The 22,966-nt window shown below is 44.5% G+C and overlaps 1 protein-coding gene across 1 annotated transcript in view; it reads left to right on the forward strand.

Annotated features, from left to right (window-relative positions):
• The window catches only part of EGLN1 (egl-9 family hypoxia inducible factor 1), a 237,319-nt gene extending 217,446 nt beyond the window's left edge, over window positions 1-19,873 (forward strand). Inside the window, exon 5 of the mRNA XM_078648740.1 lies at window positions 18,537-19,873. Coding sequence (XP_078504866.1) covers window positions 18,537-18,598 — 62 coding nt within the window. The 3' untranslated portion in view covers window positions 18,599-19,873. The remainder of the gene's footprint in view (window positions 1-18,536) is intronic.
• The last annotated feature ends 3,093 nt before the right edge of the window (window positions 19,874-22,966 follow it).

Consider the following 22,966-nt stretch of genomic DNA (forward strand, 5'->3'; position numbering starts at 1 on the left):
CTCCTTCAACACCGCCACCTTCCCGGAGAGCTGGAAGCATGCCGAGTTCTCCAGTATTAGGGGTGTCTTTCATAGATTCACATGCCTGAATCATTCCCCGTCGTCGGAGTAGGAGTCCCACGGTATATAAAAAAGCAGTAATAAGCCATTTGTACATAGCAAATAACAGTTATAATAAACCAGGAAGTAAAGTAGCCTCAGCTACCAATGAAAAAACTTCCACATTAGTGACCATCCAAGTCATTATGTTAGACCAAACTGCAGCCAATCAGGCCACAGCTCCCACCAAGGTATTCTCCCCAGAGACCCAGGCTGTCAGATTTTTTACCGCACGTCGTGTGATAGGGAGTCTCTCTGAGCTCTGCTCAGTTTTTTCTTCTACACTTGAAAGTTTCTTTCTTTCCAACATGTCTACATCTAAGTCCCTTTTCAGGGCCTGTGAATCTTGTGGCAAGGCAAGGCTCTTCAAGGAGGACCCTCATTCTCTCTGCATATACTGCTTGTATCCGGATCATCAGGCTAAGGAGTGCAAGATTTGTCGCACTTTTCCCACTAAGACCCTCAGAGACAGAGAGGGTCGCCTGCTACTATGGATACAACGGAATAAGGACAAGGACTTGCCACTCTCTGAGGTAGGAAGTTTGGCCTCTATGTCTTCTATGGGATCTAGAAAGAGAATGGCTGAGGGTAAGGTGACTACCCCTAAGGCAAAGGTGGCGAAACAGGCCCAGCACACTCTTGCTGCTGAGGAGCCTTCTACTTCAAAAGTGAAGAAAGCCTGTGAAAAATCTGTGAAGCCGCCTGTAATTAAAAAGACTGTGTCTTTATTGTCACCTCAGAGGCCTGCAACCAAGGCAGCAACTTCTCTGCCGGTTTCCTGTCAGACAGCCACTACAGTGACTTCAACTATGACTTATTCCTCACCAAAACCCTCTTTGGTGGTATCCTCAGCGTCCTCACCTACTTATGTTCATGTTCAGATACGTCCCATCTTGTCGACGAAGAAAGTTTCTCCTACCGTCGACGAGCCTCCGTCGACGAAGCCCACATCAGCGTCGAAAACACCCTTCCCGTCGACGACGACTTTACCGTCGACGAAGAAATCCTTACCGTCGACGACTTCACCGTCGACGAAGCATCCGTCGACCATCCCATCGTCGACGAGGAAGACTCTGTCGACGATCCAACCGTCGACGAAGAAGACACCGTCGACGGCCCCGTCGACGAAGTCGTCGACGACGGTGTCGACGAAGTCGTCGACGAAGAAGATGGCTCCGTCGACGGCCCCGTCGACGTCGAAAAACGGATCGTCGACAAAAACTCTCCAGCCACAGTTGTCGACGACACAATCGACGACTGCGAGTTCATCGCTCACTACAAAGTCAATGCCACAAGACTTCCCAGTGGCCCAAGAGAATCCAATAACGCCAAAACTGTCAACTTGCACAGATATTCAGGTCTGGTCAGCAAGAAGCAACGCGACATCGTTGCCATCTCCAGCCACCACTGCGGCACTTCTACAACGCCCAGCGCAGTCTGCATGTATGTCACCACTCACAATGCCAGACAGGCTCTTGGATTCAGACGAGGACTCTGTTGGAGAATTATTTCCAGCGGCTACAAGTCCATCTGACTTGCTCATAAAAGTCAAGGATCAGGAGGAAGAGGAGCAGGTGACGCAACAGCCCGGGTTAGAGCCTGCACCACCACCAGGGACACAAATGCCCATGGAACTATTTAGAAATTTAATGTCTATGTTGGATGATTATTATCGCCGTTTTCCGCCCTCAGAGTCGGGCGAATCACACATCTCTTCCCCCCCCAGCCTAGAGGGGCCCCGCATTCAATACCTCCTATAACGGAAGAATCGGGACATACCCCATCCATACCGGTGCCATATAATCAACCGGAGGATGAGAATACTGAAGAGGAGGCTCAGGAGGAAGGTGAATTGGATGAATCGGATTCGTCGGAGTATGAAGATTATCAGGCTGACTCCCCTGCTCCAGATGAACAGCCAAAGGCTGAATCACCACCGGTGGATATTGCGAATTTCCATAGGATTATGGACAACGCAACCAAGAGATTTCTCATTGCCATGGAGACTAAACAGGATGACTGTTTCCTGTATGATTTTAAAAATTTGTCCCAAAGACAGAGTTGGTCGATACCTATCATAGACTTTATTTGGAAAGAAGGTCTAAAGATCATGGCCACACCAAACTCTTTACCTCCAGTTTTACCACGAGTAGATAAAAAGTACAGAGCGCCAGCTTCTTCACCGGCTTGCCTGATTGGACAGGCCAAGACAGACTCAGTCATTGCACAAGCAGCTCAAAAGAGAGCGAAGAACCCGTCGTCTCAAATCTCCACTCCTACAGACAGAGACGGAAGACGACTCGATACCATTGGAAAAAAGGTTTCAACGATTGCAGCGACCACAGTGAGGGTTGCTAATTCTATGGCAATTCTTGGCCGTTACGATAGGCAAATGTGGTCTGACATTTCGCCTTATATTAAGAAACTGCCTGAACCGGACCGGTCTGAGGCTATCAAAATTCTACAAGAAGGGGAATGTGCGTCGTCAGAGATCATTGATGCTGCAGTGGATGTAGCAGCTACAGGATTCAGACAATTGGCAGGAGCCGCAGTCCTTCGGAGAGAGGGATGGTTGAAATCTACATCCTTTAGACATGAAGTACAGGCCAAGGTGTTAAACATGGCGTATGATGGCGAGTACCTATTCGGCTCGCACGTGGATGAGGCTTTGCAGGCCATAAAAAAGGATACTGAAACTGCACGATCTTTGGGTACTCTGCAGTATCGAAAGTCTTCCTTTCGTGGCGCAAGAGGAAGGGGAAACTTCTCAAATCGAGGAGGATATTACCAACAGCGCAGCTATACTAACACACAAAACACCCAGAGGTACCAGCCATATAAACAACAACCTTATGGCCAAAGAAGGAATACTTACGCACAGCCCCGAGGGAAAGCCACATATCGGGGAAGAGATAACACCAACAAGAAGTGAGATTCACTTCCTGCCGCCAAAGTGTCCCAGCCAAAAACGAATTGGAGGAAGAATATCCCTACATTGCTCAAAATGGTCCAAGATTACTACAGACAAATGGGTGCTGGATGTGGTATCCAAGGGCCACATATTAGAATTTGTAAAAACCCCTCCAAATTCTCCACCAAAGGGGCCGCCCCCAGCACATCTCAAAGAGCTATTCATCCAAATCAATACAATGATTCGAAAGGGGGCAATCGAGAGAGTACCTCGACACCAGAGAGGGACAGGCTTTTACTCTCGTTTCTTCTTGATACGCAAAAAATCAGGGGAATGGCGCCCAATCCTCGATTTGCGTGCCCTAAACAAATTCATCAAAAAATTGACGTTCAGAATGTTAACTCTCCAAGAGATCCTCCAGTTTTTGGCAGAAGGGGACCACTTGGCAACACTCGACCTTCAGGATGCCTACTTCCACGTCCCTATCTTCCCCAGACACAGGAAGTTCCTAAGGTTCAGAGTGGCTGGCAGGGATTTCCAATTCAAGGTGCTTCCCTTTGGACTACGTTCAGCCCCGAGGGTATTCACAAAAATGCTAGCACCCGTAGCGGCCCACCTACGATTGCAGGGAATTCAGATATACCCTTATCTGGACGATTGCCTTATCAAGGCCAATTCCTACGACACAGCAAACGACCATGTCCAAAAATGCCTTTGCCTGTTTCAAAGCCTGGGTTTTTCAGTAAACTTCGAGAAATCAGATCTAATTCCATCTCAAAGGAAGTCTTTCCTAGGAGCAACGCTGGATTCCAAGCTCGCTCAGGTCTTCATTTCAAACGAAAGACAGGAGAAGATCAGAACAATGGCAACCACACTCCTCAGAAAAGAGTGCGTTTCTGTTCGGAGATTCAAATCTTTCCTAGGGATGATCTCATCGTGCATCCCTCTCACTCCAAACTGTCGTCTGAGGATGAGACCATTACAAGAGGAACTCAGTCACCAATGGGTGCAGATATCGGGGTCCTTCGAGGATATCATTACCCTAACACCTCGAATGAAGGAAACAATCCGGTGGTGGAGTCAGAAGCACCACCTGCAAGTAGGCTGTGCTTTCCTCGCAGAAGTCCCCAGATTCATAGTAACCACGGATGCCTCGCTAGAAGGTTGGGGCGCTCACCTTCAAGGGATGACGATCAGTGGCAAATGGGACACTCAACAAAAGAAATGGCACATCAATCTGTTGGAGTTACGGGCCATTTTCCTCGCCCTAAAATCCTTTCAGGCAATTCTAGAAGGCTCCACGGTGTTAATTCGAACAGACAACACAACGAGCATGCATTACCTGAACAAGCAGGGGGGCACAAGATCAGCCCGGTTGTCTCAACAGGCTCAAGAGATCTGGACTTGGGCTCTGGATCACGACATCAACTTGTCAGCGGTGCATGTTCCAGGAGTAGCCAATGTACTGGCAGATTCGCTGAGCAGATCCAAGAACAGCACTCACGAATGGGAACTGCATCAGCCAGCGCTGGATCGGATCTTCCAGAGGTGGGGTCTCCCCGATCTGGATCTTTTTGCAACTTATCAGAACAAGAAATGTACTCACTTTGCGAGCTGGATTCCCCACAGACACTCTTGCGGGGACGCTCTGTCAATGAATTGGGAACGGATCTTTGCCTACGCCTTCCCGCCAATTCCGTTAATTCCCAAAGTCATCAAGAAAATGAGGAAACAACCGTGTCGAATAATCCTGATTGCTCCACGGTGGCCACGACAGTATTGGTTCACACAGCTTCTCCTTCTGTCAGAGCGCGAACCAGTCCAACTACCCCGAATTCCAAATCTTCTAACAATTCAAGAAGGCAGGGTGTATCATCCGGACCCTCATTCTCTGAAATTATCGGCTTGGCTCCTCAACACCATGAGTTTGCACACTTGAACATTCCACAGGACTGTCAAGAAGTCCTGGCCAATGCTAGGGCGCCTTCAACAAACAAAACTTAGACTGAAGTGGAAGCGTTTTTGTATTTGGTGCCAAACTATGAATTTACATCCAATGAATGCGGAGCCGGAAGCGATATTGCCCTTCTTTTTGCAGTTGGCTAAATCAGGTTTGGCGCACTCAACACTTAAAGTGTTTTTAGCGGCCATATCACAATACCGTCAGGATGGTAAGAATTCTCTATACTCATCAAGAATTATCCAACAGTTCTTTAAAGGTTTATTTCGTATGTTTCCACCTATACGCCGACCACCTCCATCTTGGCACTTGAATGTAGTCCTGGCTCAGCTTCTGCGCCATCCCTTTGAGCCTATCCATAAGGTCGATCTCAAGTTCATCACTTGGAAGGTTGCATTACTGCTGGCATTAACATCAGCCAGACGGGTGAGTGACATGCAAGCGTTCACCTCTAAGCCACCATTCTTGCAATTCTCACATGACTCTGTGATACTACGCACCAACCCGAAGTACATACCCAAGGTACCATCGGATTTTCATCTAAATGAGCCAGTGATACTTAAGACATTTTTTCCCAATCCGCAGTCACCAGCTGAGCGGACTTTACACACATTAGACATTAAGAGATGCCTTAAATTTTATCTTTCAAGAACAGCTGCCATCAGAAAGACGGATCAGCTATTTGTGGCGTATGGCAGACCAAGACAGGGCTGTGCTGTTACAAAACAGACTATCGCCAGGTGGGTCTCATCCACGATAGGGCTCTGCCATCAACAAGCAGGTAAACCCTTACAGACCTTACCTAGAGCACATTCTACGAGAGCAGTCTCCTCTTCAACTGCTTTGTTTGCTGGTGTGCCTCTCCCGCACATTTGCAGAGCCGCAACATGGTCCAGCAGACACACATTCACGAGGCATTACTGTCTGGATTCTTCAAGCGATACCGATGCCTCGGTGGGGAGAGCAGTCCTGCGTAATCTGTTTCAGTAAGGTGAGCCTCTGGTGATCTCTCCCACCTCCTTTGCTCTTTTACGCTTTCATATGTTGTTGCATTGCTTTCTTTTAATGCATGATAACTGTTCTTTTGGCGTATAAGAGCGACATATTGTATTACTGCTAACTACTCGGATTCAGGCATGTGAATCTATGAAAGACACCCCTAATACTGGAGAAGAACAATAGTTACTTACCTGTAATCTGTGGTTCTCCAGTATTGGTGTCTTTCATAGATTCACATGCACCCACCCACCTCCCCTCAGAGTCTCACCCAGACTGTTAAGATATATGTATATATACTCTGGTACACTCCAGTGCTACAAAAATCTGACAGCCTGGGTCTCTGGGGAGAATACCTTGGTGGGAGCTGTGGCCTGATTGGCTGCAGTTTGGTCTAACATAATGACTTGGATGGTCACTAATGTGGAAGTTTTTTCATTGGTAGCTGAGGCTACTTTACTTCCTGGTTTATTATAACTGTTATTTGCTATGTACAAATGGCTTATTACTGCTTTTTTATATACCGTGGGACTCCTACTCCGATGACGGGGAATGATTCAGGCATGTGAATCTATGAAAGACACCAATACTGGAGAACCACAGATTACAGGTAAGTAACTATTGTTCCTCAGCGCCCTGCTGAAGAAACCTACAGCGGACCCCACCGACCTCAAGAACTTCCGCACCATCTCGCTCCTCCCTTTTCCTGCCAAAGTCATCGAGAAGACCGTTAATAGACAGCTTGCCGCCTTCCTCGAGACGAACGGATCCCTCGACCCCTCGCAGTCCGGTTTACGAGCCAACCACAGCACCGAGACCGCCCTCATCGCAGCCACCGACGACATCAGAACCCTGCTCGACAACGGGGAAACAGCGGCCCTCATCCTCCTAGACCTCTCTGCAGCGTTCGACACTGTCTGCCACCGCACCCTAGTTCAACGCCTCAGCAACACCGGTGTCCAAGAGAAGGTACTGGAGTGGATCATCTCGTTCCTAGCCGGAGGAACTCAGAGTCCGCCTCCCCCCGTTTCGATCCGAAGCCACAGAAGTCATCTGCGGCGTACCGCAAGGATCATCACTCAGCCCCACCCTCTTCAACGTCTACATGAGACCTCTTGCAGCCATCGCACGCCAACACAGCCTCAACATCATCTCCTACGCCGACGACACCCAACTGATCCTGTCCCTCACCAGAGACCCCGCCACCGCCAGAACTAGTCTACACGAAGGGATGAAAGACGTCGCCGAGTGGATGAAGAACAGCCGCCTGAAACTGAACTCGGACAAGACGGAAGTCCTCATCCTGGGACCATCGCCCTCCGCCTGGGACGACTCCTGGTGGCCCCCCGCCCTGGGCACCACTCCCAAGCCAACAGACCATGCACGCAACCTGGGCTTCATCCTGGACTCCTCCCTCTCGATGACCAGACAAGTCAACGCCGTCTCCTCATCATGCTTCAACACCCTACGCATGCTCCGCAAGATCTTCCGATGGATCCCGACCGAAACCAGGAAGACGGTCATCCAGGCACTCGTCACCAGCCGACTGGACTACGGAAACACCCTCTACGCCGGAACCACAGACAAGCTACAGAAAAGACTCCAACGCATCCAGAACGCCTCCGCCAGACTCATCCTGGACATCCCCCGATGCAGCCACATCTCCGGCCACCTGAGAGACCTGCACTGGCTTCCCATCAGCAAGAGGATCACATTCAGGCTCCTCACCCACGCACATAAGTCTCTCCACGACCTGGGCCCCAAGTACATCAAAGACCGCCTGACCTTCTACACGCCCACCCGCCAGCTACGCTCTACAAGCCTCGCCCTCGCCGCCGTACCACGCATCCGAAGAGCCACCGCCGGAGGTAGATCCTTCTCCTACCTGGCGGCCAAGACATGGAACTCCCTCCCCATCCACCTTCGGCAGACCCAGGACCATCTCGCCTTCAGGAGACAACTCAAGACCTGGCTGTTCGAGCAATAGCGGACCCCTTCCCCCAAGCACCTTGAGACCCTGCCGGGTGAGTAGTGCGCTATACAAATGCTATGATTGATTGATTGGCTCTAGATACCAAATTTGGCCTCTGTACCTGGCCACCCCAGTGCTGCAAGTGGTGCAGTTTTGTCCCTTACCTGATACTGATTCTTTATGCAGAAACTCACTTCACTTCAAAAGACTTTATTCGGTTATAAAACTTTGACAACCATAAAAGTACATAAAATCACAATTCAGAATCGGTTTACATATGTCAGTCAATCTAAAAAATAGTTAAAAATACAAAGACTCATAGCTAAAAGGAGTTGTATTTAAACAGATATTGTTTGTCTTGAGTGAAAAACATTTCTAAGAAATACAGAAACAGATGCCACTGAAAATATGTCTTCAAGTTTCTGAATAGCTAGGAAGGCAGGTCGACATTGTCTAAGATTCAAGTATTTTAAAATGGGCATGATCCACCTTTTCCTTGGAACAGTATAAAACTTACAAAAAAATAAAATATGAATATCTGATTGAGTGGAGGTATTGTCACACGGGCATTTACATATACAAGTAGACCAATCATTGATGGCGGGAAAACTTAATAACCTAAAGACAATCCCAAATCTAAATCTGGTCAGCAGAAACCTTTCGTGTGCAGTCATCCGTAAGGTTAAATAGGGTTGTATGGCCTGCGAAGTTAAGGTCAGTTGGTGAGCAATCACAGTTTTTTTAGTCAATTCAATTTGATCTCTTAAGTTCGCCAGGTAAGTAATACATAACCTTTTTAGCTCTTTCCTAGGGGTTTTTGCTACAGACTTGGGATCATCATAGAATTCAGGGTAATTGATGTTGTCACAAAAAGTTTTAATGTATCTCAAACATTTCACTCGGTGGGCGCCCTCCAATTTCAGGGCGTCCCCCAGTATAAGGCGATTCAGATGACACTCTTTGGTAGTCCAAACCCTGTGCCACAGAAGAACCGGTTGGACCCTAATAAGATCTTTAGATAGGGCATACCAAGTTCAGTGTGGCAGTTATGGGTCGACGTGCTCTCCGGAACCGTGAGGAGATATCGCAAAAAGCTGTTCTCAGTCAGCTGCAGGCTAGAAACACTAAAATTACCCCAAATTCCCGCACCATAAGTTGCCACTGTAACACAACTAGCTTTATAAATAAGTATGAGCTCATTAACAGGTCTCTTTCCCATCTTTTTGCTGAACAGTTTAAGGGCCATTACAGACTTGACGAATGGCATATTTCTACTTTTGATTGCACTTTTCCATTGCCCTGTGCAGTCAAACAGTATTCCTAAATAAAGGAAATTAGAAACATGATCCAGTGGCTTTTTATCAATGAACATGGTTCTTTTTCTCTGCTTAACATTAACGCCACAATTCATAGAAAACGTTTTAGTGCAATTCACCTTCAAATCTAAATTGGTCATGAAGGTGGAGAACGATGTGATCATAGTTTGCATCGCCACGGGGGTCCTTGCCATCAGGACAGCATCATCTGCATAGATAAGTGCCGGGATACGCGTTGCGATGCTGTAGGCATATCTATACAGTCCCTCAGTAAAGTATTCTCCAAACCATTAATGTAAATTGAGAATAAGAACGGGGCAAGGACGCATCCTTGTCTCACCCCCCTCGCGATATTAAACATTCTGGTGCACTCTCCTTTAATTCTATATCTAATCATAGCCCTTGCTCCATTATAAAGCAATCTTAAAAAACTAATATTGTTGTCCTCAACACCCAAACAAATTAAAATTGACCATAATTTGCTGTGATTACCACAATCAAAGGCGGAGGTCAAGTCCACAAAAGTTAAAAACAACCTTTTTCCCTTAGCCTTAGTATATTTTTCCATGAGTATAAATAAATTAAGTCCCTGGTCTATAGTCCCAACTCCTTCTCTAAAACCATATTGCAGGTCACTAATAATCTTGTACTCATTGGCCCATGACTGCAGCCTGTCTAAAATGATCCTACCAATGATTTTAACTGTAGAATCAAGCAGAGATATTGGGCGGTAACAAGTGCAGCTAGCCCTGTCCCCCTTTTTAAAAATGGGTACTATAATAGATTCGTACCAGGTACTAGCAAGGCCCACCGAGCAAGCAGCGTTCAGAAATCTAGTAAGCAGAGGTGCCCATAGTGTTACATTATTTTTAAAGACGTCTACCGGGACACCATCTGGCCCCGGTGCCTTGCCCCCCTTGCTTGAATTAATGCCCTTAATTACCTCATCCAGCGTAAAAGAGAGATTCATCCCCTCTTTGTTATTTGGTAAGGAAGGTACCTCCTGCACCGGCAATTCCCCTAGAAGTTCCACAGGGCTATAAAGTGCCTCGAAGTGCCTCACCCAATCATCCTCTGAGATGGCAATCTCTAAATGCGCCTTAGTCATCTTTAAAAAATGGCGCGTTGACTGCCCTCCAGAATGCAGTCATGTCCTTCAAATCAGACTTGTCTAAAAGTGCCTCCCATGCTTCATTTTTCATCGTAGCCCTTCTCTGTTTAATAGCTGATTTGTAAATTTTATGAAGCTCCCTAATCTGTTTAAAATCTCTGTCTTGCTTATTCAAAGCCCGTTTAAGTTTAGTATGTGCCTTAGTGCACTCCAGATCAAACCAGCCCTTTTTTCTATTATCATGATTTCTTAGGTTAACCCAAAGGCTTTCCTTGATACTTGTTATAATAAGTTTGAAATTGTCAAAAACTTCAGTATCCTCGGACCCCGAGTCCAAGCAAATGTTAAAACATTTTTTTCTCGCCTTAAATAAATTACTGATAAACTCTTCAGGTATGACCTTGGACCATTTTAGGGCATAGCCATTCTGTCTTGAAATTTCAATGTTTTCGGATAGAAACTAAAGGATACTGTCTACAGGAGCACGAGGGTCTATAATTTCAACCCTGATGGGAAAATGATCACTTAGAGTGATCTCCAGTACACTGTAGTTAACTACACTGTCCCCAAAGCAAGAAGAAATCAGAACATAATCAATTAAAGAAGTTAACCCTCTACCGTTAAAGGTTGCGGAGAACGGGACCTCTGGGTGACACAGTTTGTTTGCAAAGCCTAGATCATTCGTGAAGAGGATCTCATTCAAAGCATCTCCCTTTCCGGTATGTTCAAAGTGTGTCAGAATGGACTCCTCGTCCAACGTTAAACCACAGTTTCCCTTACCAGGTCTATTACAGAGAGTGCAATTAAAATCTCCCCCCCCCCCCCCCCCCCCCCCATATAACGACGAACTCCTTACGTTCATTGCATATTATCGCATTAAGTTCGGAGCTTAGAGTTTTGAACACTACAAACAAATCAACAGAGGGAACATTGTTATATAAGTTAACAATCAAAATACAGAGAGCATTATTCAAATGTAAACCAACAATATGGTAATAGCGATTATTATAAAAAACCTCCATGTTTTTACATTTAAAACAATTCGAGACTTATGTGCAGAGCCCACCCTTGGCTCTGCCATGTAATGAGCCAATGGCTGGAGTAAAAACAGTCTTAAAACCATTAATATGGCGAACTTCCTTAGCCCAAGTTTCTTGGAGACATATCACATCATGATCTTTAACTAGATCAGACCAAAGCAGATTATCCAATTTGGGTCTAAGTCCAGCAATCTTCCAAGAAATGAAAGACCATTTATCCTTTGTCTTAATGCTCACAGCGTGGTTCAAGTCGATGACTGTACCCATACAGCTATCTGAAGTACCCTTACTTATACGTGGGTCCCTCCCAGATGCAACGTCAATCCTTTCTAGTTGGGAATCATCTGCACTAACTATCGGCCGCCCTCCTAGTTCTTGGATTTCCACAGTTACTGATAGTGGCTTTACTTGGGTGTCATAGGAATTTTTAACACAAGTAACAGTTACCTGGTCCCGTGATGGTTAATCCACCCCTCCCAAACCTGACAAACAGTCAAATCTATTATAGGTTGGGACTGTGAATTGATGATGATTATAATGGCGAGTCGGCACAAAACCTCCATGCATCATAAGTGCCATTGGAGCATTAAAGCGACTTCCATTATATAAGGACCTCGCTTCATAGAATGGTTCATATGATTTTAGGTTACCGGGAACAATAGGTGCCACAGGGTAAAAATAGCTCAAATCCAAAGCAAGGATTCCTCCTATGTTGTTATAATTAGGGAAACCACTTATGAACTGAACTGTTCTTGGATCCCTAAAGTTAACAATGATGCAATCTCCTTCGATGTCCTTCACTATGTGGCCCAACCAGGTTACTCTCCGAACAGTGATAATTTCCCCCCGCAAATCAGGTCTAAGGATTCAACCCTGTTGTTTTTCCATTCCGGTACCCCAGCCAACACAATTACATAGGAGTGGCAGTCCGGGGGAAGATCAACTCTCTTCATATGTCCTTTACTTAAGGGAGCCTCTATGTTGACTATTTCTGGTACCGTTTTGTAAGGGGCATCTGGTTATGCCTGTTTTGTGGGAGACTGCATTACTGTCATTCTCTACCTTGCGAGTCAGTTTGGGATCGTTAGCATTTGACTGCCCACTTGTTTGCTTTGATGTTTTTTTTATAACTAGTCCCTGCTTCTTTCTAGGAGCGGGATTCGGTTTATTTTTGGGTAGTCTAGGAGCGCTGGTGCTCGCGGATGTTTGATCCCCTAGTTTTTTCAACATCTCTGAATTAGCTCGTACAATTTCCTCAAGGATTTCTAGGTGTTCACCTATCTTCCTAGTCCGTTCCACCAATGGGAGAATTAAACTCTTGACCAAGTGCTCTATATTTTCCAACGAACACGTGGTACTCCTAGGATTTGTGAGCGGACTTTCAATTATCTCAACAATAGGACTAGCAGGATTCGAGCCGGACTTATCCGGCTGGATAGGTATCTTGTTCCTATACGTAACCCATATATCCCTATTCTTGGAAGAGACCGTTTTAATCTTTTTATTACAGATGCCATTCTGTTGGTTTCCGCCACGCTTACGTTTTAAAGCGGCAATCTGAGATGGTGCTACGTGGCTACTGTCTATTGGCAGTTCCCTAATTAATAATTGACTTTGACGTCGACCCGGATCTTCATTCGGATAGGCCATATAGGAGTCTAGACTAGCGTCAATCCCACTTATGTCTAAGATGGTTGAAATGTCTCGTTGGTTGCTAGCTATTTGATTGCTCTGCGTACTCTGAATAGGAGGTTGTTCAGGTGAAGGGACTGTAGCAATACTCCCAAGTGACGATCTTTTAAGAAATACATGGTCAAGAGATAGCCGCTGTTCAGTTAAGGCTATTTCCTTCTCCAGTACAATAACATCTTTGGAGAAGAAGGCGTCTATGGTACCAATGATGACTCCTCCTATTACCCCACTACCTACTTTATTCCCTTTGGAAGTTGTTAATGCCATAACTATTGGGCCTATAAGTGTGCCGCAATTTCAATCAGTAATACAAATATACAATAAAATAAGTTTGTAAAAGCGATTAAACGGATATGCATAAAGTCTTACTGAATTTGGAAACATAAAGGGGGTGGCCCAGTCCAGTCTCAGTCTGTCTGACGGGCCCGCCCTTGGCCCGAGCTTCGCCCGGCTCGTCCCACGATGCGCGGTACAGGTGAGGATTTTAAACACCTGTTGTGGGCGTTGCAGGAGGGTGTCGCTATCCTGCACTACCTTCTGGGCCTTGTAGTCGCCCTCAGCCGCCTCACTGAAATGCCACCTGGTGCGAGCGTTTCCTGCGAAGCGGGAAATGCGAGAAGTGATGGAAAGTCCGTGGGAGGGTGCGTGGCTCACCCCCAGTCCGTGTGCCCCAGAGCAGCTGTTGGTCAGAAGTTCCGGTATCACAGGCAAGTGGAAAAAGCTCCCGCGGTACAGGTGAGGATTTTAAACATTTGTTGTGGGCGTTGCAGGAGGGTGTCGCTATCCCACACTACCTTCTGGGCCTTGTAGTCGCCCTCAGCCGCCTCACTGAAATGCCACCTGGTGCAAGCGTTTTCCGCGAAGCGGAAAACTCGAGAAGTGATGGAAAGTCCGTGGGAGGGTGCGTGGCTCACCCCCAGTCCGTGTGCCCCAGAGCAGCTGTTGGTCAGAAGTTCCGGTATCACAGGGAAGTGGAAAAGGCTTTTATGCAGAAACTCAATATCGTAAATAGTTTACTTACCTGCATATTGCTGTTTGTTTCTTGAAAAATGCACTGTTCACTTTTTACATTTAAAAGAATTGATATTGCAAAACGTATTTACTTGCAACAATGTATCTTTGGTTCTATAAAATAAATATACTAAAAGTATTATTTTTACAAATAATTGGCCTCGTATTTAATAATTGTGTGTGCATATCATTTATTGCCTGTGTGTACAACAGATGCTTAGCACTGCCATCTGATAAGCCTAACTGCCCGCCCACACTATCACAAAGAGAGCATTAGTATTCTCTACTTGAGTCTCAGTTCAGCCTCTGGGGATCCACTGGACTCTGTGCACACTATACCTAATTTTATACAGAACCAGGTTCCTACATTGGTGGATCGGCAAAGGGTGGGGGGGTGGAGTCTACGACTTTGCATTTGGTAAACCACTCTGACAAAAAGTTAACACATGGCTAATATCCAAAATTGCTTTTAGATTCAACACTTTTTTTTTTTTTCAATTTTGCAAATCTTTAAAATTCTTGCTAGGGCCTTGGTTAAGTCCCTATAGCATTTTAAAAAGTTATTTTAAAAAGGCTCCACCTTTAGTGAAATAATGTAAGATACAAAGAATGTGGTTGTGGAGCTCAACCTGACCCCTTACCTCCTTCTTGGCATGAAGGAGCTAAGGACCCTCTGTAGACTCAAGAAAACTAGAACTGGTTCCAATCCTACCAAGCTCAAGCTCCAGGAGCTCTTAACAGAATATGCTAAAGAGCACCCTTCTGAAGAGGAGAACCTCCTCACAGAAGAAGGAAGTACGGATAATGGGGAAAATTCCCAACCTCCTCTCCTAGTCCAGGAAAATGTGGTCCCTGCACCCATCTTTCCAAGTGTAGTACGCCGGGTACCTAGCTCCCCCACACAGGTGTGTCTGGCACCCCAAGCAGCATTGAGGACATCCTGTTAGCAAGGATGGCTCTTAGAATATCCCTGGAGGATAGACTCCTAGCTATAGAAAAGGAAAGAGCAGATAAGGACTTGCTGCCCATAAATGTACCTGCACTCCTGTTTGCAGATGATACTATTTTAATATCTCAGACACCCAAAGGCCTTCAAAACTTACTTAATACTTTTAGAACTTACTGTGAAACCAAAGGATTGGAAATTAATTAAGCTAAAACCAAATATATGGCAGTCAATCCACACACAACTTTTAAGAAAACTTTGACTGTTTTAACGGAATGGATCGAATATGTGCACAATTTTAATTATTTAGGCATTATTTTAGATACTAAACTAGATTGGAAACCGCCGTTGGACAAGAGCAATACAGCTCTTATCCAGAATTTAGCTCCAATAGCAAGGAGGCATAAAACCAGTCAATCAAAAGCTGTTTTCCCAGCATTGGAGTTATATAAACATAAGGCACAGCCTGCTTCCCTTTATGGGGCAGAATTATGGGGCCATGCGGTGAAAAACACATTTATGGCACAAGAAAATACTTTCTTTAGGAAATTAAGTATTCCCAAGCCTACCCCTTTACTTTATGTCGTAATGGACCTAGACATCCATCGTACTGATGACCACGCAGCCTTGAGGCCACTATTGTTTTGGGTCCGCTTGTGGTCAACAGACGAACTTGCCGACTACAGAGAAGGCTTGCAGGAAATTTTGAGAAAAAAACAACATGAGGCTAGCATGGTTGACTCATAACGAGGCGTGGTTCACCAAGCTGGGATTGAGACACTTTTGGAAGAACCCAGAAAGCTTGACCTCTAATTCGAAAAAAAGTGTTAAAGTTGAGCTACTGAGCGTTTATTCAAAATTCCTGGTTGCGTAATCCCAAACTAGGCACCCTATCCTTGAGGTATCTTTCTATCAAACCTAACAGTAAATTTGAGTCTTTTATGGATGAAATCCTACCAGGTCTGGCCAAAACTTTGTACTCAAAATTTCGTTATGGCATTTTACAAATTAATGCAATTACTGCAAAGTGGGTGGGTAACACAGGAAAGCAAAACGATGGTAGCTGTGAACTTCGTTCTCTTTGGCACCTAGATTACAAAGTACATTTACTATTTTTCTGCCCTGCCTACATTTATGCAAGGAGAAAATGGATCAAACCAATTTGCCGCCTCTTGGGTTTTAGACGCTGCAGTGAGGCTGAAAGAATACTGCAAACAGACACTACGCAATCCATTGTCTTCAGCATAAGCAGATATCTTTTTAGTGTACACTTAATTAGAAGAAGGGGCTTTACATTTTAGTCGCCACTGTGAACAATCTAGTGTAAAGAGGATAGTAATTTTAACTATGTAATGCTGATAGTTTTAAATATATTTTATATTATGAAAAGCCATCAGGAAAATGGAATTGGTAATGTCATAATTGTGTTAAAATGATGAATTTTGATGCTGTTTCAATGATATTGTATTTATTGTTTTAATTAATAGGAAAAACCTCTAATGAAACTTCGATTAGTACTTTTAACTATGTTGTAGTGGATAGCGCAGGACTGAAAGATCTGTTTTTTCATGATTGTTTTACACTGTATGAAATCTTTTATGGTTTTTATAATCGAAATAAAGATTGATGAAATGAAATTACTACTGTGCTAATTGCATCTGATTTACACCCTCCTGGATAAGCCTCAGCTGCTCTCCACAGCTAGTACCTGGAATTCTGTCTGTTGGGTTGAGTTTCAGGTAGATGCTAGATATCCAGATATGGATGATGTGCAAGAACTGTTTAAGGCTTTGGATGTCTGAAGGAGAGGAGACTTTCAAGTACAGTTATTGATATATTAGTGAATCTTGATGCTGTTATCTGTGAGTAGAGCATCAATTGGCTCCATGCAGAGGTTGAAGATGACAGGACAAAGTATGGAACTCTGGGGGGTGACGCAGGTGATACAGATCTTAAGTGATATGGAAGTGCCCATATGAGCAAGCTGGTGTCGATTGGAAAGGCAGGAGACTAAGTGAAGGACATTGCCTGGGAATCCCATTCGAGACTCCAGGGTGCATATGAGGGCGGGATGGTTGACTGTTGAAGGCAGCTGAAAGGGGACAGGAGTCATCCTCATCTGTGGTCAAGAGGATATATTCTACGATTTGTAAGGTAGCTCTTTCTGTGCTGCAGCGTGATCTGTAGCCAGACTGATAGTCATGCAGGAGATGGTTAGCATTGATGTGAACTTGAAGTTGACATAGGCTGCTTTCAATGATCTTGTTGATTATTGGTTCATGAGTGGTGGATCAGTAGTTGGCAAGACCATCAGGGTCTAGTGTGTGTTAAAAAAGAAAACAATTATGAAGCTTGGGAGGAACTGCTGTCTTGAGGGCTTCTGGAAAGATTACATGAGAGAGAGAAATATGCATTGACAAAGTTTAGTAGGAATAAGGGGGTGTACCCAGAGAGAGCTTTGATGCAGAACAATGGTAAGACCATTCAGGCATTCATGCATCCACCCCTTAACGCATTCTCTTACTCACTAATCCACACAATCGCACATAAAGATTTACCAATCAAAGAAAAAGCATTTTCATTATTTAAAAAAACAAAAAAGCCTTCCCCGTTGGCTTTGTTGCTTGTTGTTATGGCTGTTCGAACTGTGTTGCATTATCAGGAGTTGTGGCTGCTTTATAGTGGAACAATCTTGATATTGATCACGATGGAAACCAGTGTAAACTGTAGTTTATCAAACTTCTATCATTCGTACTTTTAAAACTCTGTTTCCTTGCACATCATCTGATCAGTGGCAGTTCAACTGTCAAGTTTGGACCACTGTTTTAACTAAGCTACCTTAGAGCATCTTACCTATGTCGTTTTATATATCTTCTTTCAGCATGGTATCTATAAGTATGTCAGAATTTGTGTTGGTAATGATTTCCACATTGGGAGTACTGTCGGCTGCTGAGTGATGTGAAAGGTGGAAATAGGTAACATTTCATATAGTACAAGCTGGACAGTTTACACATGCATATTCGTTATTTCCTTTTTCTGTTACTTTCTGTCACACTCGGGAGACTTGTGTATGGCAAGCTCTTCATGCCAGGGGTTTGCACTACATTTTAACTTGTAGCCTTGTTGCTGCTCCTATTTAGTTATTTGATTTTTGACATGACTATATAGCTAAATTAACCTGGTCTGTTTGCTTGTGAGAACAGTCATTTTTAATGTGTGTCATCTTGGGTGTTAATTGAGCCAGGAAGGCGCCATTGTGATGTTTATTGTTGCGATTGAGAATTTATACTTGTATGTCTTTTGTACTTCAAGATTGTTTTTTTTTTGTTTGTTTCGGTCCACTATAATTTCTCTGTGGCACCGTTAACTATTCTGTACATTGGGCGATGTTTCAGATGCTGTTCCCTGACGTATTAAGGGGTATGAAACAGTTAATAAAAATTACTTTCTACACAATTCAATTTTTTCTTTTCCTCCCTTAGGTGAAAAAGGTGTGAGGGTTGAACTCAACAAACCTTCAGATAGAATTGAAAAAGAAGATTAAGTCCTGCGATCCAGCAGTATACTTTACATATTCTTACCGTTGATCCTTGAAGCTTCTAAGTTAGCTTTTGAATGTGAATTCATGGGACTACAGGAAACAGATGGCCCATCTGCACTATGAATTGAACTCCGTGTTCAGTTTGCTACCGACAGGAGAATTTTACTGCTAACAGATATTTTTCCTCATGATTGACTTTCAGGCTGCAACTCCTTCTGTGAAGAATATGCGCTATCAGTGAAACATCTGCACATGCGAACATGAAAGAAGTTCTGTGCCTAACGTTTTCCATGATTCTTCTGTCTGAAATAATGCTCAACAGAATCTGATTTGCCTCTCAATTTTCTATGTAGTAAAATTAGAAATTCAAGTAATTTTTTTATGACAAGGTACACTTTTTCAAAGTTGGTGAAAGAAAAATACAGTGTTGGCCTCCAAAACGCATTGCTCTATTTTTATAAGATTTTCGGTCTGTTCTTTTCTTCGACGAACGATCTAACTGACTTAATTCTGTGATGCCAGTCGGCATCAATTTAGTATTTCATTTTCCATCTAAAGAAAAAAAGGAGCACTTTACTTGCCAACTGATTGTTTATCTGTTTTGTCTTTTAGTTGGAACCTTAAAACAATAGCTGCTGTGTATTACTTTGTGCTGACTGAAATTGAGGAAAAAAATCTTATGATGAATCCTAGTAATATAAAATGAAATCTAGAGGGATGAGATTCTAAGTGCTTTAAAAATAGATGCCATTATAAAATCAATTACGTGACATGTTTCTTCCTTAAAGGCATTGGTAAACATCAGGCATTACAGTTAAAGTCTGTCTTTTATAATAGTTTTTTTCCACATGCAGGTTATAGTATTGTTTTTTTATCTGTTTTTGTTCTGCTTAAGTTCACACTAGAGATCCTGTAACTAACTGAAATTTAGTATCTAAGGAACTCTTATGGTTCAGAGCGTTTAATTTTATATTTTGCCGAGCCAGACTTGTTAGTCGCAGAGGAGAAGCAAATGTTTCCATTACCAGTGGTTGTCCTGTAATGCGAGTTTATTTAATGATGTAACATTTACAGTAGTATTTTTTAGAAAAGGTCTGATTTAAGAGAGTGTACAAGACATGAAACATTTTATCACTTATTATTTATTGTGTCCTCTTACAAATTATTTTCTCTGAAATATCAACTTTGTGATTCAGGTTTATCAAAGGCGATAGTGTGCAAAAGAAGTGTAATGGGCAATGACTATTTGTGGTTACAATAAACAGTTAAGTCAAAGCAGTCTGTTACTGAAAATGGAGTTCGGACAATTATTAAACAAAAAATATCACTTGGCCAAACTATAAATGCTGTTGTCTGTCAGCAGGATCTGGTCTACTTGTGCAATATGTCTTAAGTACAGCACTCAAAGCATTGAATGCATGGCTATTGACTGGACAAGCTTGCCAAACATTGAGAATGTGTTGGCCAGTGGTATGTACTGAAAAGATGTCCTAAAATCAGCTACTCCTAAATCCATATAGTGATATATATATAGGTCATTTGAACCCACTTCAACTGAAACCTATACCGCAGCATTTGGATGGGTGCGATGGCTGTAAGTTTGCAAAATATTTTACAGTATCCAGGTTGTTGTTTTATTCCTAATTGCAGTTGGAATTGCTTTGTAGAATAAACCTTTATAGTTAAAACTTATCTGAATATGTGAACTGTAAAACCCAGGTGAGTGGCAAGTCTGAAAAGCCCACATGCAGTTATGTAGAAAATGAGGCCAATGTCCCTGTCCTGCTTACTGGTGACATTAGCATTCATATAGCCAAGCAATCCCTATAAACATGGCAATTATACTATGGATATTGTGAGGCGAAGAGCCGAGTAGAGATGTGTGATTCTAGGTCGGGACCGGAGGCTTAGATTATGCTTTTCTTCTTTCGCTTTACTATGTATACAGAAAAAAACAGCAGCCATTTTACAACATTTAAACTACTCTTCCCATGAACACCAGGGAAAAGAGAAACATTTAACACATTATTAGTCCTTCCTTCAGGACCATAGCCATGCATCCACATAGTCCTTTGTCTCTGTTTGGCCATCCTCTTTCTTCGCTGCTTCGTAGCCAGTTGTCACCTTTCTTGTTTCTCTCGTTTGGTTAAGCCTAAAAGTTTAAATGCTTTTGTACTACTGCGATTTACTTGATATTTTCTCTACAGTTTCCCTATGATCACAGGAACGCATTTCTGCGCTCCTTGTGCGACCTGCCAATTTTGTTTAATTGTGGTGCAGCCGTCTGGCCGCGTGAGTGTGGCTCGGAGGCTCCGAGCGTCTCTCTCATGTTGGAGAGTTAGACGTGCGCCATGGGAGCGTTATGCACATCCGAGCCGACCCCCTGCTGTCCAGGGTGATGCCTGGTTCTCTGCCAGATCTGTGAGCCCTAATCTTATTTGTTTTTAATGTCCCATCTGGGGTTTGTATTTGGAGCCTCTAAGCTCCCCATAAGCCCTGCGATATGAATGCAATTGTGTCACCAGTGAGCAGGACAGCTACATTGGCCTAATTTTCTACATAACTGCACGTGGCCTTTTCAGACTAGCCACTGCTGGATCAGTATCTACCAGTAGGGCCCTTAAAGCACCGGATTGCAAACAGTTACCATACAGCATTGCCCTGTAAAAATAACTTGTTGTCGTACCTGTGTCCCAGGGTAGCCGCCCCCAGTAGTGTGCCTCAGGCCATATAAATATCACTGGGAAACCCGCCATCCCCAATAGTGCATGCTTGCATGTCTAGTGCTTAGCGCCCTTCCCCAGAATCTGGGCTGGAGCTGTCAGTTGTTCCTTTCTGCTGTGCAAGTGCCCAGGCAGTGTCCAAAGCACTCTGAGCTGCCTCTTGGTACGATGGAAAAGGCTACCGATGAGCAGTAGAACTCTCTCTCATTACTCCAGTGGGACGACTATTTCTGTGAGGGGTAGATACCTAAATCTATATGGCAGTTAATGAACTTATGGCCACTATTGTAGCTGCACCTCTTCGAGAGGATCGCGCAAGAGTGTACGAAAATGGCAGCACATCAGGGACCTGTCCTTGTGGTAGCCCCACCTCAATCCAGAAGCCCCTCCCCAAAGAATAAATGTCTTCAAGGAGTAGATCAAGATGCATTCGCATGTCTCAAGTTTGCATTCCGTGCTCGAAACCCTCCCCAAGACAGCCATGCTGAAACCCCACCTCCCCGGCCAGTTACTTCCGATCATTATGGTAATGTGGATTCCTCAGGAGACAGAGGATGAGGCTGGTTGCTCCAGACCTTGGCACCCATCTTCAGGCCCACCCTCAATACCAGAAGTTGATGATGGTATGTTCGACCCAGATTATATTATCCATCCCAGGTCAACTGAATGGGTACCAGGGGACATGGTTGCAAAGTATGTAGCAGGTCGTCTACATAAACCTTTACGGTTAAAAGCCCCCAACTGTCTCCGGGCAGAATGCTGCCGCCCCTCTCTGCAGGGGAAAGTGGCTTCCACCCCAGATATAAATCAGAAAATGGCCACCTTTTTGACAAAATTTATCAAGGACCCCAAGTAAGGCATAGACCGGTCCTGGCGTTCGTGCCAGTAGAAACTCCTTGACACCATAGGGCCCATTACCATAATACTGGGCATGACGGGGGAGGCGAAGGAGTACAGATTTGCTATTTCCTCTGATGTCCTGTCCAACAGGGTACACCGGGCTATAATCTTTATGGGAAAGGCCGATTGTGCTCTTTAACTGAGTGTCACTGCTCCCTGCTTATCAAGGTTGACTCTGTTTGGTGATCTAGCTTCCTCCAAAGTGGGTGCTGTCACCCAGGGGGGCCTCTTTGGAGACCCCTTTGTGAAGGGGCCAGGAAAAATTGTAGTGACTTTCACGTCGCTTGATAAGGCGCAGTCAAACATTGAGTGTTTACCCCTTGGGTTTTTAAGGGGCCACACGAACGGCCAGCTGTCCTACCCTCCTCCCAAAAGAGACATGGCTCTGTGCACGGGCAGTATTAAGACAACATGTGCTTCAACACCTGCTATCCAACCAGAGGCCAAGGTTCCGGGGCAGAGGTGATTACAGAGGTCAGGCCAACCCTATCTTAACTGTAAATGTTATTTCCTCTGCGCAAATATAGGTGGGATGGCTTTTGGCAAGGTTTCTCCTGGTGTGGGCCTCCCTCACCTTGGATTCATGGGTCATAGAATTTTACGGCAACCCCTGGCAGTGTTCCCATCCAATCCCATTTGTTTCTCTAATCGCAATGCGGCCTTGATAGACGAGGTGTCAGCAAGGCCTGGGGGGGTAAATCCCGTTCCGCTCGCGGAATTTGGGTAATTTTGCTGCTTCGCGGAGTCA

This window comes from Lissotriton helveticus, chromosome 6 (genome assembly GCF_964261635.1).
Source record: "Lissotriton helveticus chromosome 6, aLisHel1.1, whole genome shotgun sequence".
In the NCBI taxonomy this organism is placed as follows: domain Eukaryota; kingdom Metazoa; phylum Chordata; class Amphibia; order Caudata; family Salamandridae; genus Lissotriton; species Lissotriton helveticus.